This window comes from Vanessa atalanta, chromosome Z (genome assembly GCF_905147765.1).
Source record: "Vanessa atalanta chromosome Z, ilVanAtal1.2, whole genome shotgun sequence".
NCBI classification, from domain to species: Eukaryota; Metazoa; Arthropoda; class Insecta; order Lepidoptera; family Nymphalidae; genus Vanessa; species Vanessa atalanta.
In genome coordinates this window covers 6,086,791-6,105,585 of record NC_061902.1, presented here as the reverse complement: position 1 = coordinate 6,105,585, position 18,795 = coordinate 6,086,791, and the positions used below count along the sequence as shown (strand labels likewise).

General features: G+C 32.3%; 1 protein-coding gene across 1 annotated transcript; it reads left to right on the top strand.

Moving 5' to 3' along the window:
- Positions 1-2,973: 2,973 nt before the first annotated feature.
- LOC125076195 (insulin-like growth factor 2 mRNA-binding protein 2) lies at positions 2,974-5,238 on the top strand. Its single transcript, XM_047688226.1, has 3 exons — positions 2,974-3,246; positions 3,346-3,403; positions 5,145-5,238. The coding sequence occupies exons 1-3, from the start codon at positions 3,042-3,044 to the stop codon at positions 5,236-5,238; spliced, it is 357 nt and encodes a 118-aa protein (XP_047544182.1). The 5' UTR covers positions 2,974-3,041.
- Positions 5,239-18,795: the final 13,557 nt, after the last annotated feature.

Sequence of the window (18,795 nt, the reverse complement as noted above, 5' to 3'; positions counted from 1 at the left end):
AATATCCAAATACTGTGCAGTATCGCACGCAGTCCTCGCCAATACCAACACTCCGCCGACACATCAGGTGTCTCCTACTAACTTAATATCACAAAAGATGCCTAATACAGAAAATAACTTATAGTAAAATCTGCAATCTGAACAATAACTTTTTTTGTTAAATTCAAACGCGGTCAAAGTCGCGGGCACAGCTTATACTAATAAGGAAATATATTTAAATGATATTCTTTTCGGTATAATGTGATGTCCACATGGGGACGTTATTACTCGGGTCCAACGGTTCACAATGCATTTGCAAAGTGCGACATATTTATTGGCCATGACATTAACAATTATAGCGAGCAGAGTAATCACGATCTTTATACTACAATATGTTGAGACACAGGGCACATAGTTTTAAAGTATTGTTATGACATTTTTGTTATGCCTTCTGAGATTTTCAAATTCTCGTAAACGTCAAAAAAAATATATAAATATCTTATTATCAATCAAAATGGTTAAGTCCAAAAGCTATATTAGCTAAAGGCTTAGAATTAGACCGTGGCATTGAAATATCTTATACAGTTTTATATTTTAAACTAATTGTGCAAGTTGGCGCTATTCCCTCACTCCGCTGGGATAGTAATCCTCCACGAATGGGGAGGGATCAGGCGCAGGTGCTCTGTGAAATACGGGATTAGAAAACTACCAACTTCCTATCACTAGTCTGCTAATTAGAATTTCTTAACAAAACAATCAATAATGTAAATAATAATAGGCGTGACTTGAGATTTGAGCCTCAGTGGTATGTAAGTACTCTAACAAGAGATTGACAATTATCATTTACTATTTTTTAAATATGACATCTATACATATAATAAAATTGGGGTGTCTGTTTGTAATATTAAAATAATTCATTTTGACTAAATACATATGTATGTATACACGGTACATATACCAAAATATATTTTTTTACAATTTTTGTCTGTCTGTCTGTTTGTTCCGGCTAATCTCTGGAACAACTAAACCGATTTCGACTTTCACTGGCAGATAACGGATGTAATAAGGAGTAACTTAGGCTACTTTTATTTTAGAATTATATATAGAATAAAAATAAAATCACGCTACAATATCCAAATAACGCGCACGAAGTCGCGGGCACAGCTAGTCTTAACGTAAATACGCAAAGACAACCCATTTCAGTGCCCTTTCTCCGTCTCTTGTCAACTGATTTACTTTTTTTTATTTGTTTCAAAGGTGACATTTAGATATCAAGAAAAAAAGTATACTTAAGTTTCGAATAAAATGTTCGAAAAATGCAAATTATCGCATTATGTTTTGCTCAAATTTTCAATAATGGTTATCGTTAAATTTCGACCACTTCGCTAACGCCAATTTACATGGTTATATTCCAAACTGACATAGCAATTCCTAACCATAAAATATTTAATAGATAGATACAGCTTGTCTTGTTGAGAATTTTCCAGTATAGACGTTAAATGCCATAAGGCAATTGATACGTTATTAATATTTGCATTGATATTTGCCCGATGTCGATTGAGGTATTATTTATGAACACTCTATCAGCGTGATTCCATTGTTCCTTTGGTAGAAATTATATGTTTACTGCTACTAGTATTAAATTAATTTAAAATTATTTTAACATTTAATCTGCAGAACTACTTAATGTTATAAATTAAAGAAATATCTAGTAGATATCTAGTATATCTCTTGAAAGTAATACGTATTGGATATTTCAATCCTCTGAGCTCAAGTCTAGATTTGAAATCCTTAACAGAAAGCCAATATTTGTTTCCTCCACTCTAAGGATTGATCAAAAGGGCTCGTTGGATAGATATTAGGTTCTTATCGAACCATAGAATTTTCATTTAGATAGTGTGTTTTTAATGTATCTATAAATTTAAATTTAAAATTTGCCACATAATCCTGCAGCAATAATTCATCGAGCAACTCACACAAAATATATATATTTTTTTAGAATATTTATGATTTACAATTTTGATTAAATAATTTTTGCAATCACTTTTTCTAACCTCCATCTTCAACTATATTGCATTTTTGTTGTTGTATTAAACAAAATGTTCTTAAACAGAACTTTGGTACACAGCTGTGTAATTATTAAAATATTGCAATTCTATCCACCAATCATTTTATAATGCGAATGATAATGTTATCAGTCGGAATAGCTTAGTTGTAGGTAGGTAAGTTACTTACTTACTCAGCGGTGTTAGATATCTAAGCGTAATAGCGGTAAGATCTAATTCTTAGAGTCATCACATTTATCCATTTATGTAGTTTTTATTACAAAAGCGCACAAACATATCTACTGACTGCGTTCTTTAATTATTAAATTATTTTTAACACTATTTAAAAATAACCGTTTTTTTTTAATTGGCATATAATACTTTTTATTTCCGCGGAGATATATATTTCATAATATGTTATTGTTTGATTCTTAATAATATTATCAATTAAATAAATATTTTCTCAAGTTGTAATCTGCTAATGGATGGATGGATGTTTGTAGCTCAATCACACAAGAGTGGCTGAACGGATCCGAATGAAATTTTGCATAGATATAGATTATAGTCTGGAATGGCACCTGAACCCTTTCAAACGCGGGCGAAGCCGGCGGAAACTAACAGCAAATAATGAGACGCTGAAAGTCACAAAATATGACAAATTGGCAAAATTAGGATCTCATAAAATTTTACCCACTGAAATCAATGTACAGTAATTAGAAATCTAATTTTAAGAGGTAATCAAAATAAAATTGATATTATAAGTATTAGTAGTATTATTATACTTAAAATAATTTTAATGATTATAATTTTTTTTTTAATAAAACCTCTTTTCTATCTAACAACTTACAGTGCGTGGCCATCTTGACACTTGGTAAAATAATGACGCGTTCGGAATTCAGCCGTATATCAATCCGCTTATAAGACAAAAGAAAAACGATCCATCGGACACGTCACTCACCGTACAGCTTTAACTGTTTTCCATAGTACAGGAATCATAAAACCCAGATAACAGCCAGCATGAGTGAACAATTGAAAACTGTTTCGGCGATGAACAAGCTATATATCGGTAATCTTCCAACCGAAGCTGATGAGGAAGCAGTTCGGCAGTTGTTTGCGGAGCATAACTTGACGGTTGCAGAAATCTCGGTCAAACGCGGAGGATACGCTTTCGTCGACTTCCCCGATCAGTCCGCAGCTGACCGAGCCATCGATAAACTACATGGTAAATATATGACTATCACAATCTACAATCTAAAGTAATTAATGTAATGCTTTTTAAAAAGTAATAAAGATTGTTACAAATTAAAGTAATTCTTCCTAGGTTACTCTTACTGCGGACTGCCTTTGGTTGTGGAGCCTTCGGTTGCGAACAAAAAAATGTAAGTTGCAACCAGTCAAATTTTATTTACATCGATATTTGATATTTGACTTATTGAAGTACATTTATAAAATGTATTAAATTTATCTCTAAGTAGAAAATCTTAGATTCTTATACAGGTACGCTACGACATATCTGATACAAACTCGATTCATATATTCTACACAAATTTCAAGTAATAATTAACATATAAGGTAAAATAATATAATAAATACCGAGATATATTTAATTGTGATAATGCAATAGTTATTCTTTGTTAGTTTTATTTAACATCGTTATATTTGTAAAAAAAATAAAGAAAATTATGTACTTTATTTAAATATGTAGCGACGCTAAAAACTGTTGTTATCAACCCAATGAAGCTACATTGCTGTCTGGGTTTGTAATAAGATATAAAAGTGCAACTTAGGTAATCGGATAAGATGAGTCAGTTGTTTTGGTTTGCGATGCGGGTCGCGGACTGAGAAAGACTATACAAGTAGTGTTACCAGCTTGGGGTTTTTACCCTTATAGATAACAGTAAATCTCGATTAAAGTTTTTTTTAAATACTCTTAAAATATAAATAATATACAATGACAGCAAGTCATTTATCTTTTGACAAGACTAAAGTAGTTCAGTGAATTGAGCCTTATCTTAATATCTGTGAAATTTAATTATCGTTTTCTTGAACAAAAAATTTGCATAAGTCTAAGGGTAAAATATTTAGGAGATTGAAAACACCACACACAAGACGCCCGCAGGCATCTCGATCATTCTGCTGTTCTCGGCGAGTTTCGGAGAAGGTCGTGTGTTTACCTGCTCCGATTTAAAAACGCATTGTCCTCGCTTAAACAATGCTTCAATGGAGCCCAGAAATCTCTAGAACCGACGCTCTAGCTCTACTATAAACAATGTCCACGTGGCATTTTAAGTTTGCAGCATAATCATTGATTTATATGGATCCTGTACTTGATTTAAGTTAACTAATGGCTTTTTTTAACATGATAATCTTGATATAATTATATTTCTTTTGTTAACTATCTTTTGATGTAAATTTAAATGCTTGTGTGAAACATTGTGTATGACTACATGAATAAAATGAGAAATAAACATTTTTCAAGAATAGGCTCATACAAGCTGGCGTGAATACTCATTTTACAAATGTAATATAAAACCGGTTGGGAATGTAGATTCTACAGTTTAGAATCGAAAAGATATTTGATAAGCAGTATTTTTATATGGATTAGTGTAAATACATATTTTAATTATTTACCATTAAATATAGAATTATATGAATTAAATGCCTAACATGTTTGAGAAAATTATCATTTTAATTATTTATTTATTCTTATCTTGATTTTACCGTTTAATATTACAAAATAATTAAACTTAGATGGCTTATTATATTTATTTTAATCACAGGTGACTGATTTGTGTGTAATGGCATACAACTGTCGCAAAAATTGCAACGGCTCACAATGCTATAGAAACCCTGGGTCGTATTATGCCACATCCGAACCAATTCAAGACACCCTTGTCATAACGGTCTCTTGAATAAAAAATTAACAAACCTAGTTTGTGAAGTTAAATATTCAAAACAAATAATTATTTATTTATCTATTGTATCCGTTTAACTCGTTTTGAAACAAGTCTAATATAATTTCGAATATTAATCAAAGAGATCAGAATTTTTGTTGCAATTTAGAATTTAATGGTAATTGTATTTAACCCCTAAACATATTTTGAATTATTTGTTTCACAGCGTGAACGTGCCAAACTTACAAAGTGCGAGCGCTATCCAGTTGAAGGATACCAGCAATGACTCTTCAAATGCAGGAGGCGGGGGGTGGCGGTAAGTACCCTTACATTTACAATCTTAAGACATCGTATTTTACTCGTGTTACGAGTTAAGACGATTACTTTATCGAAAGTCAATAATTAGTATTTGAACTCGGCGATCGAAGCCAATCTAGCGCTAGGGTTTGTCTTGATTACGTCTGTGAAAACCAGGCTAAGTACGAAGCGTGGTCCAGATCAACCGGTGGGAGACAGCAACCACCCTTCGCGAAAACTGCGGCGGCTCAATTGACCACTTGTTGCGCGCTCACTCGCTTGCTCTCTCTGAACTTGTTGCAGTTCACTTTTACGCTCGGTTCTACGCATTCTTTGATTGTTAATACTAACTTGACTGAAGGCTACTTTTACCCTCATTCTGATTCGTTTAGTGTGCGCTTTTACATGCGTTTAGAGCGAACTTTTAAGTATTATAGCACATACATATGACGCATGTGTGTGGTTTGATTTGTAGGCTTATGCAACAATACCACCTAATCTATTACAATATCAAGAAAGTTTTTACTCAAAACCGAATATAAAAATGATTTTACGAAAAATATGAATTTTAAGATTTTATTTGAAACACTCATTATTTGAACGATTAATCTGATATGTAATAGATTTTAAAATACTAATATTATAATAAAATTAATCAAATTCAACAATACATATATAAAATGCTGCAAAGGAGTAATTGCACGATTAGTAAAGTAGAACTAGTTCACTCAAAAGAGGTATCAGAACGCTTGCGGCGCCGGATATGACAAAAACAAGCTAACAAGTAGTAACAAATAGTTGCGCTTTGCCGTTTTGTAGAGGGAAGAGGAACATATGAACACTAGTAATTTTCCTTGAATGCCTCTGAGCTGGCAACAAGTTTCAAAAGGGGTTTTAGTTCTCTACACGTGTTCTCGGCAAATGTTAAGTGATCGTTGCAGATGTGATATCGGCGTGTACACATACCGCGCCAACCGGCTCATATCTACGCCCTTTTCCGCTGCGTCCCCCCGCGCCTGCTCCCTTCGCGGCGACCCTCACCTCACGGGAACGTAGCGTAAGATCACAAATCAGTAGGGTTAGCTCTTTTGTCATCTTCCAACTGAATTTAATTTAAAATGTTAGGACCGTTGCGGGAGAGCTGTCAGGTTTCTCTTTTGTCATATTGTGCTGGGCACTCTTATCTAACGGTTAAATGTATTCCAATCTTTTTATGCCCTATAGATGTACAACTACCGTCTTAAGCATAATAAAATATCTAATGCTCTCACGTTCGTTACGCGAGGGGATTTGCCAGGGCTAATTCCTATTATTAAGTTTTTAAAGCGGTTAAATGTCTTTATAAACATTTTATTAGGAAATAAAGAAAATAAATATCAATATAGTTTGACACACATTTGCGGGCTGTTAGCGTAAAAAATTGTGAATTAGTCGTAGGGTACGATCGTAGTGAGCGTAGTAAAATGGTGTGCTACAATAGTAGGCGCGGAGGGCGGCCGGGCGTGGTAGTGACATGGGATGAGGATGGGGGTTACGGGCGAGGCGGGCTCGCTGCCACGTGACGCATCTCACGATCGATACCAGCAGTCACGCTGTACCGTCCGTCTCCCCACCACACCGCCACCATGCCGCCGCGGCCGCCTTTGCAGATGCCACCCAGACTACCCAGTATTCTTGAAACTCCCACTACAATTCAATTTGTGCCAAATTTCTCATTCAACTACTCTTATGAGATTATTAAGGTGTTGCAGTAGAACACCTGTGGAGTTCCACTATCACTTTTCTAATACTTTACAATATTACCATTATTAAGAATAGAAAAGTTTTAATTTTAATTCAAAAATAGTATTTCACGTGTAATATAATTATTACAAAATAAATGAACGTAACGGTTTTTTCCCACCGCACTTAGGTAACCCAAATCATTCTTATCGTCACAAGGGTAAAAATAAAATGCGAGGCTTAGATTCTGCCCTAAATTCTGCAACAGCTCTTATTGTTATATGCGCTTTCTGATATTCATTGTCAAATATTGCGCATCTGTAGCCAAAATTAGCACCTGCCGATATGGCGCAGTATTGTATTTGACCTTAAGATTTGAATTCGTTGACCGATTTATTACTATTTACTGAGATCCTATAATATTAAATAACGAGGTTAAATAAATTCATTTTCAATACTCTCTATTCATTCTTTATTATTCAATATGTTATTATTATTCTATATCTAATAAAAATAATCCTCACAACCTAAACTAATTCACGAGTCTAATTTTACCCTCGCATTTACGAGTCTACAATCTTATTGTCATGGGTTGTATACAATTTTTTTTAAGCGACTGCTGTACTTTGTTGGGCCCCTGTAATAAGTATAACGTAATTGTGGAACTGCCATATGTCATTGTTAATGTGTGTGTTTCTGAAATTAATAAAGAGACTAAAGTAATAACTTTCTCTCATCGTAGAAACGATTCAATTAGTATAAATTAGTTATTATACATAATACTTATTAATTATTAATCTGCTGTTTGCCTGACTTTAATAAAAAGAGGGTTTTAAGTGTTCGCGATTTAGATATAGATTGTAAATTTGTTAAAAATTCATACAAAGCTATTATTCACATAGACCTCGACCTTTCACCTAAAAGTTGAAAAAAAAACTTTTTTTTAGTAAACGTCATAAAATAAACCCACGTTCCAAACTTCAATTTCTAGACTAAGATTTAGCTACGTGTTAAAAGTGAGACACACAAAAGTTTTCCCAAAAATATTTATTTGTGACATTATAATGACACCGTCTTTATTTAGTAAGTCTATAAAAATGGTCGTTAGACAATCTACGCACTAATTGGCTTTATAATATTGTAGGCGATTTAACACGTAGAACAAAATATATTACAATTGAAAGTTTACCTTGCTGAAAAAGTACCAAGGTTTATGCAGTTAGATCGTGCTTTTTGGCTTTTGCTTTCTACACGCACGTGCTCAGTTGCACAAACCAGTTTGTATAAGTAAGCGTGAACTGATACTGGAGCGTGTAATTCAAGCGTTTAAAAAGAAAAGACCTTGCTTAAATAAATACTTTTCTCATTCAGATTTTGACTGTTTCCCTCCACGTTTTTGAATAACTTTTTTTAAATCCTCAAGAAACCGAGAAAAGCAGGTATTGTAAAAAAGCAATAAATAATCCAATCACAAGTTCTTTCGAGTTAATAATCACATTAAATCAAAAAGATATGTTCATCTCAATTCTGATTGACTCAACTGTAACACAATAACATTACATTACATTTTACATTAGCAGCCGGAAAATTTCCCACTGCTGGGCTAAGGCCTCCTCTCCCTTTGTGGAGAAGGTTTGGAGCGTATTCCACCACGCTGCTCCAATGCGGGTTGTTGGAATACACATGTGGCAGAATTTCGATGAAATTAGACACATGCAGGTTTCCTCACGATGTTTTCCTTTACCCACACAAGCACGAGATGTATTATAAACACAAATCAAACACATGAAAATTCAGTGGTGCTTGACTGGGTTTGAACCCGATATCATCGGTTAAGATGCACGCGTTCTAGCCACTGGGACATCTCGGCTCTAAAACAACTAAAATACAATTAACCAGTACTTAAATTATATTTACTGGGAAATATTTATTCTTCTGTTACATTTTCATAATTTCATCGCGAGATAGAAAGTACTTTTTGTAAGAGCTTTTGACGTTTACTTGCTATATTAGAATAATTTAATTAAAGTAGATTTTTATGACGACAAATAAATAATATATAATTTTATAGCTCGATAAATAGTCTGAATCAAAATGGTTCAATTCATACTTTAAAAGTGGCAGCTGTTTAGCGTCATCTCCTACAGCCCGTAAGCTTATTTCAACCGTGTCGTCAAGTGACATCTGTTGGGCGCTTTATCATTATAATATAATTAACAGTAAGCTGTGCTTGAATTATTTATGTACGCGGCTGAGCCAATTGTATCATCTCTGATTTGAAATTAATTACGGTAAATTATTTTTAATCCCATAGAAAATTACAAAGTGGTAGATAGAAAATTACAAGCGGTTAATTCAACGATTCATCTACACCGTTTTAAATTATCTGTTACATGATTTTAATAATTACGTATGTAATAAGTAAATTTATATTATTCATAAATTCGTACAGATTGTCAAAAGAATACTCTATATACGATGAGGATTTTATATACTTCACAATTCATTTCGTAATATGGCTGAATTATTATTCAACTAGTGGTTTCGCCCACGAAACTCGCATTTATTCAATATTTTTTTTTAGGAAAATCCAAACAAAAAAATCCAAAAAGAAAAAGGTTTTGTTTTGATTTCATTTCATTTTAAGCTGCAAAATCACTCATCTACATTTGGAACCAAAATGATGAAACCTTTTTGAAATGAAATTTTTAATGTTAAATAGTACATATTATTTCAAGCTGCTGCTAGTTGTTCTTAAAGGCTGACTTTGTCCAAGGTTTGTTCTTGGCTCTTGTTAATCGACATGAAGACATGCGGCCAGATAGAAGGCCTAGCTTCACGTTCAAGTTAGGAAGCAGGGTGACAAATGAACCGGTATTCAATTGCAAGTTGCGAGGTGGAAGCCCTGACACGTTGAGGCTGTTCAAAAATTCAATTAGGTATCGATTTTGCAGAGCAATTCGTGACAACAGAGTCGATGAGACTGACCTAATAGTTGTTTTTGGACTTGTTGATTGATTTGGTCGCAGTGATAGTTCTTAGGTGCAAAAATGACACACATACTAACTTTTTTTACTGCGCCCGTTTTTTTTTATGGATGCCTGCTGAGAAATCATTACTGGAAATGTGTCTATAATTATGTCTTATGCAATAAACTGCTCAGGGACACTAATACGTTCAGAATTCGGCAATGTTTTTTTTTCGATCATCACCGATAAGGAGAAGATACGCAGGAAAGTAAGGTTTCGCCCATGGTGGCTCGCTGCGGCCAAGCTGAGATGATACCGAATTCGATCAAAATTTAAATTCGGTATTAGAATTCGGTGCTTGCTTTAGGCCTTTGATTCAAGTTCGCAAACTAGCAGTCAGCTTAGTTTTTTATTTTTATTAAAAAATAATCAGCGTGTGTCGTAGTAGGTTCGCTTGTTTTCCCTTCGTTTTTTTATACAACCGTAACGCCGCTCTCTAGCCACCCAGTATTTTTTTTTTCAAAATCAATTATATGGTCAATCGTAACAATTTAATAAACTGCTCTTCAAAATGAGACCATACCCGATTTTTTATTTGCAACTATCGTCCCATAATTACTGGGACAAAAATCGGCTTACGCTGTTAATATTTATTCAGTTGTCCAGAAATCACAGTGTATCATATAGGAATTAATTATTTTATTTAATAGAAAATCTTTGTTATTGTTTAAAATTGAAACGATGAAATTGACTGAAGCGAAATGGTTACATAAGATACAGTTTCGCAATCAACGCTGATTTCACGTTGCCTATAGAGGGAGGGGGTAGTTGGAAGAGCAAGCGCATTCGCGGCCTACTCGTGGCGTGATATGGCCTAGGTGCTTCCTATTAGTTAGTGCGTAAGCGTCACCGCCCGACCCCCACCTTATATACTTTGCGCCCCTTTGTAAGTGTAGTGCTTTTATATACTCCTCTAATAGTGCATATAATCAAATTGATTCAGACTGTAATTTTACTATAAAACTGTAAATTGTTTTATGTTAAATATTTTATTTTTAGATTCATTATCTTTATTGAAATATTTGGATGTATCTTTATTGATAATTATTAATAACATCATTTTACTGTAAATCTTTAATGTATTATTTTCTTAAAACACAATCTAAAATCAAGTAAAATATTTTTATTACAAAATAAACATATACTATTTGTTTAAGTCACTTAATGGTTATATTTGCGCCAAATTATTTGCCCGAAATATTTTCTATCGACGCCAATCGTGCCTATTTGTCAGCCCATCGCTATCTCACCCCATTCGTTCGGTGAAAAGCATTTGAATAGCTGACAATAACTTACAATACTAACCATTGATTACCCTATTCATTCCAAGACTATTATCGGATATGCTGTTCAATTCATATCCTCTAGTAGGCACAATATTGTTGTATCGAAACTTTGTATGCATAACTTTCATATTTCCAGCCCCGTGTTAAACACAACAAGCGCCCGGGTCTAAGGCGCAAGTGTTTTGAATATATCATCAAGCAAAACATTTAAAGAGAAAGGTCTTTTAAAAATTGGGGTACCTAACGAATTATTCACGACTTTACCACTATCGACGAGGGTTTCCAACCTCTGCACCCTGAATTAAGAAGGCCCTCTTCTTATATGATCATGTTTGCGTATTATACATTGTTTTTGTATTAAAACTCTTTGTGCTGTTTAAATTGAGGTTTCTCCCCTTTTTTAAATATTAAAATATAAACAAATAATACAATTATAATGATATTAGTACAAACCCCAGCTATCTCTTCGCCCCTACTCAATTCTTAAACGTCTTTACACGCGCCCCTCTTCTTTTCGTTCGATCAAACATTTTATCATATTTAAAAATACTGGTCCAAATTGCAAAGTCTTAACGGGCATTTTTATTTTTAGATATTTACGGTACTTAAGTTGAAATTGAATGCTTCTTTATTATGTCACTAGTGTTTGAAATCGTCGATAATAATTATTGGAAATTTGATAAAAAGTACATAAGAATTTAGTAGGGGACAAATTGTTTTTTCTGCTCTTATTTCCAAACAATCTAATTTCCAAACTACACTTAAACAAAAAAAGCGATTGTAACAGAGGAGTAAAATTTTGTATATTGTTTTGTCTTTGCTTATTTATACATAAAAGTAAATGCCACCGTATGGCATTGAAAATGAAATTGAAAAGATATTAAAACTACATACTGTCGTTATACTGTACTATACATACATCAGATTTGGTTACAAAGAGATGCAGTCGCGGATTTTGTTTGTGGAATATGTGTATTTCGCGCTAACTACTAAGAGTTAATTAACCCATGTGTCAAGAATTAAAAAATACATATTAACATTATATTTTGTAAATTCTTGACAAATGTGTTAATTAACTTGTGGATTTAAAATCCAAAATGAAGATAAAGCTTCATATAAATCGGATTTGTAGTTAGTTGTAGTTAGCAAACAGTAAACGAAAACTTGTTCCTTTAATATACCCGACATAGCTTCAAGTGATTGAATATGAGCACCGTAAACGAAAATGTCATTGCATATTGTTTTGTAAAAATAAATAATATTCTTATTAATAAATAAATATAATCAATTTTAATTATGATACTGTGATACTATTATATAATTCACTAATTTTTCAATTCACTAATTTAATAAAATTTATGTTTACCACGGGGCATGCCCGATATTAAAATAACGTTAAAAAATATATATCACACTTATCATATCATTTACGGCTTCGGTATACATAAAATTCTAATTTAAATTAAGAAAAAAAACTATTAAGCAAAAGGTGTATGAAAATATATACATATTCAAACTTTAAATTTCTACAATAAACACTGCAGGAAATCATGTGAAAAATCCTTTTAATAGACACTATAAAAAAAAAAACTTGTCTCTTCTCCTAATGTACAATCCTGATCTATAAATAAACCGTTAGTAGTCTGCACTGTCGATTTCCTGTTGCTCCTGAACGAAGACAGACAAAAAAGATAAATACGATTGGCAGGAAAATTAAAAACTTTATTATCTTTATGTATTTTTCTATAGAATTATATTTTTTTAGTTTTTTTATACGAAAATCATTACTTTAGGCAAAAGCGACATTTGCCTGTCTCGTATTATTGAAAGACTACTAATATTCAATTACGTATGTGCTTTCGCCTCGGCAATAATATATTTCTTCTTATAAAAATCAAACAAGTATTTCACTGCTTAATTAAGACCCGAGGGAAGGTATCGATGTTATAATAATAGCATAATTATGTGATACCATGGGAAAACTGCTCTCAGGGAATGGTTAGTTACTATAGGATATGTAGGTATACTTAGTTGAAATAAAATGATTCTGAATTTTTTTTTAACGCAACATATAACGCTTTTCCGAGAATATCAATAAATATTGAAAAATTTAAAATGTCTTAATCTCACAGCATAATCGATTTTAATATTATTTAATGACATAATAAAAGCTACCTCGGGACAAAATATTAGCGCCACGATATTATTTGACAAATTTTTTATTTATTCTTTGCCTTTTTCATGATTTTTATAATATGTTTATAATAAAACCAATTGGTACGACATACTAAAAAAATCTGAGAAAAACAGAGCAGCGCGATGGTCAATCTTAAGGAGATTTAAAATATCATACTATACCAGAAAATTCACTGGTCTTAAGATTTATAATAAATAAATACAACCGTTTAAAGGTTTAGAGGTTTATTTTTCTGTTTTTTTTTTGACTTATCGAAATAAAATTGACGAATGGAAATTAAAAATTCCACTTCATAGTAAGCAAACAAGAAGTGGTTAGGAAATTAGATAAAGCGGTCGTCGGTCCATCGAAATGCAGGGGTAGCTAGGGAGCGAAGCGAGAGCGCCCAGCGATCCGATATGCAGCCTCGCCGACCGTTGACACAATTACCTTGTCGGAAATCAGTCGTCGCGACGTCGACGTTGACTTGATTTTATTATAAGATATAATATAAATGTTCATTACAAAATGTTTACTTTTCATATTATAAGAAACCGACCGACGGTTACTTAAAAGTATTTAATACACTATCAAGATCAAGTCAATACGTGTAGCTACTAACTATAAAAATTGAGTAAACACTCATTGCATACATATAAATAATAATCAATGTGTAACATCTCTTCTCTAAGCGGCAAGACGATTCTTTCAATTGTGATGAAGCATTGTTCTGCTTACGCACGAGAAGGCTCCATGCCAAAAAAATACAAGATTTTTATCTATGTTTGTCACTCAATATAAACGTCCTATGTAAATATATTTATTGTATCCGTCCGAAGCCGAAACAGTCAGCTAGTATGTATTATAAATTTTGAAAAGTGTATTTTAAATGACGTAGAAGTTGATAATATCATGCGATAAGAAATATAAAGTAAATACTAATTTAAAACAAATACAGATATATTAAAATTTATTTAACGCCGAGCAATGCACATTTTTGTTACGTAACAGGTAATAAGATAGTAAATATCTTTGCCAAATATTTATCACACCCGATAACGATAAGCGGTAGAAGAAAATTTTACATTTGTAAGTCTAACCTAACCATTGAAATTTGCAACCATGTTGTTTATTTTGTCTACCACATGAACCTACTCGATTTCGTATTCAATATGTTAGTAACATCACACCACAGACACTGGCCTACCTACCAAGGCCAGACGTTAGTTGTCTCTATCTAAGATTGGCCTTAAAAATAAACCCCAATGAAACAATCGTTGTTTTTATTTTATTTTTATGCGCGTTGGATTTAACCTGAATATAAAAATGAGACCTTCGCCATGGCTCAAGTCCCATGATACATAGCGATGTACTATATATTAAAATGATATAGGCTACATAGCATCGAAATATGTTGGTATATATACAAAGTATGTACTTTAAATGTTTTTTATTAAATATTTCGATTCGGATTTTAGGATCCAAAATAATCAGCGAAAAGTTTTCATTGATATAGACTACATAATAGAAGAACGTGGGGAACGAAGAACGGGCCACCTATGTATGTCTTCAATACTTAAAATTTAAGTATGGTAAGATTAAAGGCATAACTTACCTGAGAATAACTATAAATTTTTATTAAAAACAAACAAAAATAATTTTCTACAACATTACACAATATTCAACGTTCTCATGTCGCTAGTTGGGGCGCAATATACAACATCTCCATACTTAAAATTTATATTAGCCCTAAACTCCTTTTACGGATAAAAAACGTTAATAAAAGCTTTTTAAAAAAAATATAAACTCCAAAAACCTACGAATATAGCCAAAAATAATAATAATAATCATTTTTTTATTTATTTTATTGTATTATATTAGGTTTTTGTAGTCACTGTTACGGCACCGGTGAGTCACAACTAGCTTCACGTTGGAGCTTACGAAGGATGCTTAGACACGAGCAAGACACGATAATCTCTACGCTGTATAAAACAAAATTCGCTTCCCGCAGTCTTACTTAGATCTTTTATCCGGATGAATCTCCTTTGAAAAATCTTGAAATATATTTTTTAATACTTTTTTACAATTATCTTCTAGTAAACAAATGTTTGTATGTAAATACTAAGTGGTTTTGATTTGTGTTAGACTAAAATTAAAATAACGGTTACTTTGCGTCAACCACAAATTTTAACTTTAAAAAAGATAAAATTCAAACCACACATATTCACTTCAGTTTAATGTATTGTTATTGATATCAGGTAAAATTAAAATATAATATTGTAATGTTACCAATACTACGATTTTTTTTTATATAACCGAATAACCATAAGTAAGTAATAATAATAATAAGTACATTTTTTGAATGAATCTCTATTGAGCACCCAGTTCGAGTTAAAAATACGCTACCCCCATATAAAATCCTATTGTAATATAATTTCAATTTAAAATTACTCTGGGTCCTGGGTCCAGCATGATGAAAATTCAATTCTAATATAATACAATTACTGATTTAGTTGAATATTAAAATTCCATCAAATTTTTTTTCTTAACAAAACTGTTTTAAATAAAAGGTGATTGAATATCTAAATGTAAAACATTCTACTATAATCACTTGGTATTTAATTACTAACTATGGCGTGTGCTTTGCACGCAGTGAATGGGCTAACTAAGATAATTTCTCAGAGCTTTAAATTTATTTAAGATTTCCAGATTATTTTTAAGGTTACCGCTGAAATTTCTAATTAATTATTGTGTAAAGTAAAATCTGGTATGTGGTATAGTGTGACCATTAAAAGTAGCGGTGGCGAGATCTTAGTTTAAAAAAAGCTTTAGTTTTTGTGCCAATAACATGTCGTATCGATTTTAACATATTCCCTTCTTACTGTCAAGAATTATCGTTTAGTGTTTTATATTTAATCTTTCATATATTTTTAAAAATTGAATATTTCCTACACTGATATGACAATAAGCGATTGGGTTAGAACGATAGTGATATTCTTTTAGGGAGGAACACAGTATACGGAGAACGACCAGCACGGAACCAGTCTATAGAAAAATCCGAATTCATCTCCAGGCTTAGCTCTCGGATAATGAAATTATTATTATAATGCTCCTTGTTCAGTCCTCTATTGTTAAGGCATTTCAAAGAATTTTATCATCTATTTAGGAAAATTAAAAAATGCGTATAATGTATAATACATAATATTTTTATTTAAATAATTCTTTAAAGTATGAAAATAGTTTTGCTAATATTATAGTTTTACGCATATCAATGCTGATTTTTGTAGTTTGTATTTTTTTGCGTATCAAAATCAACAGTCATATAGTTCGAAACCATGTTATAATTTGCAATAAACGTTTGAAATGTACCTACTAATCTTCTTCATATTCGTTTAAAACGGATAATAAAAAGGTAGGTAATACAAAAACTAGCTACATCATATAGAACATCATACAAGATACGTATGTACACCATATAGAGAACACTCGAGAGAAAAATAGTCGTCCAATAGCACTGTTGATAAAAGTAAACTGAGTTGAGAATATAAGGTTACTTATGAAAATAAACAAAGGCAGAATCGGAGACTGTAAGAGTTAGCGAAGCATCGGGGGCTCCAGTTCCCAGTAACGGTCAATAGGACTTCTAGGTAGGATCTATCGCCACGCCCATTTCCTCACATTCCCTGACTTGATCAATGACCCAAATTTAATCCAATCACTTCATAAAGTCTTATCTAAAAACTTCGTCTAAAGGAAGCGCAAATATTTTATCGTTATTCAGAGTAGACATTCAAAATCGCTGAAACCTAATTTAAAATTGATTTTATTTTTTAGGTATCGTGTATTAATGTAATTATTTATGTGGATATCGTTAATATGTAAAAATAATATTATCGTATCAATCTAAATATTAACTACTCCTTGTGTGCTATTGCTATAACAACGGTAGAATGTACGAGTTCTTGCGAACTAATGTTTTTATTATCCACGTTATCTAAATCTCATAATCTAGTTTAATCTATACTAATGTTACAAATGCAAAAGTAACTGTCTCTTGCCTGTTCATGCTTAAATTGCTGCACCGATGAAATTTGGTATGTAGATAGATAGTACTGGTAAATTAGAATCGACGCCAACGTCATTAATTCCATATCGATATTACCTTAAGATAACGCCTCGAGTGTCAGTGAGGATAAAAAATCCAATATCTAAACTTGCTAAATAAGAACAATGAGATCCGGAGTCCTTTTTTTAATTCAGCCATTGAGGGAGTAAAATGGGTATGACGATTTATGTATGTGCTATAGGTAAATTGTTAGAAAAGCGGAAGCCGCAGATTCAGCTAGTAAAAAATAAACTAAACAATACATAAGCACTGCATTATATGAAATACGGCCAAAATAAATGAATAAATAAATATTTGTATAAATAAATCTTGACGCAAAGTTCAAGGATTATTTAAAACATAAAGCATGTGTGCACTCGGTATTATTGATTCTGATTTTATTTAAAATATACATAGATATATAGGTACTTGAAACCTATATTTTGTAATGCATGCATATTAAATCTTAAAATTGAATTTTAAGCCAGTTAACCCATTTTTGATTTTGGAGATTCATTCATACATTCTAGTATTTAGTAATCGATTTTATATTCCTTTGGTACATAGTTAAATGAAAGTATTTTTTTTTAATTGGTTAACGTAACGTCTTAAACTTTGTTTTTAAATTAAAACATTGTGTATTTTTTTTGAATCGGAAAACCCGTATGTGAACAACACTTCATTACATTATTGTACTGTCAACGAGTCTTTTGCTCTAAACTCAAGTGACATCTACTATTATTCGAATGTTTTCGAGGTGCACACTTGTATATAAAGCCGTTGGACATTATTACCTACAGGGAAACAGAGTCAAAAATGAGCGAAACTTTGTGGGCGTTAAAATGCGCCTGATGATAAAAATATTACCGTCCCGTTTTTTTTTAATGCCCTCTATATAACCTACATACATACATCCTCAACACAGCTCCGAAAGGGCAATGTATAACGCATGACTAGTCTTTAGTACACTAGTTACCAGTGGAATATCGAAGACCCATTAGACATGCAAACTAATATAGACCTTCTCCCTTTAAATCGAATTTCATTTGTTGCATTGTATTGTTTACATCGTGCAAATATATTTTGAATTGGCGGAAGATCATTAGTATTTATTTTTATGTAACTTATATCCACATAGTTAGTGGCGTGTTTCCGAAATGAATACTTTGGACATCTGGGAGAGCTACTAAGTATTTTGGCTTGCATTTTGTGTACTATGATAATAAATCGCCTCTTATTTTCAGCAACGACATTTTATAGCC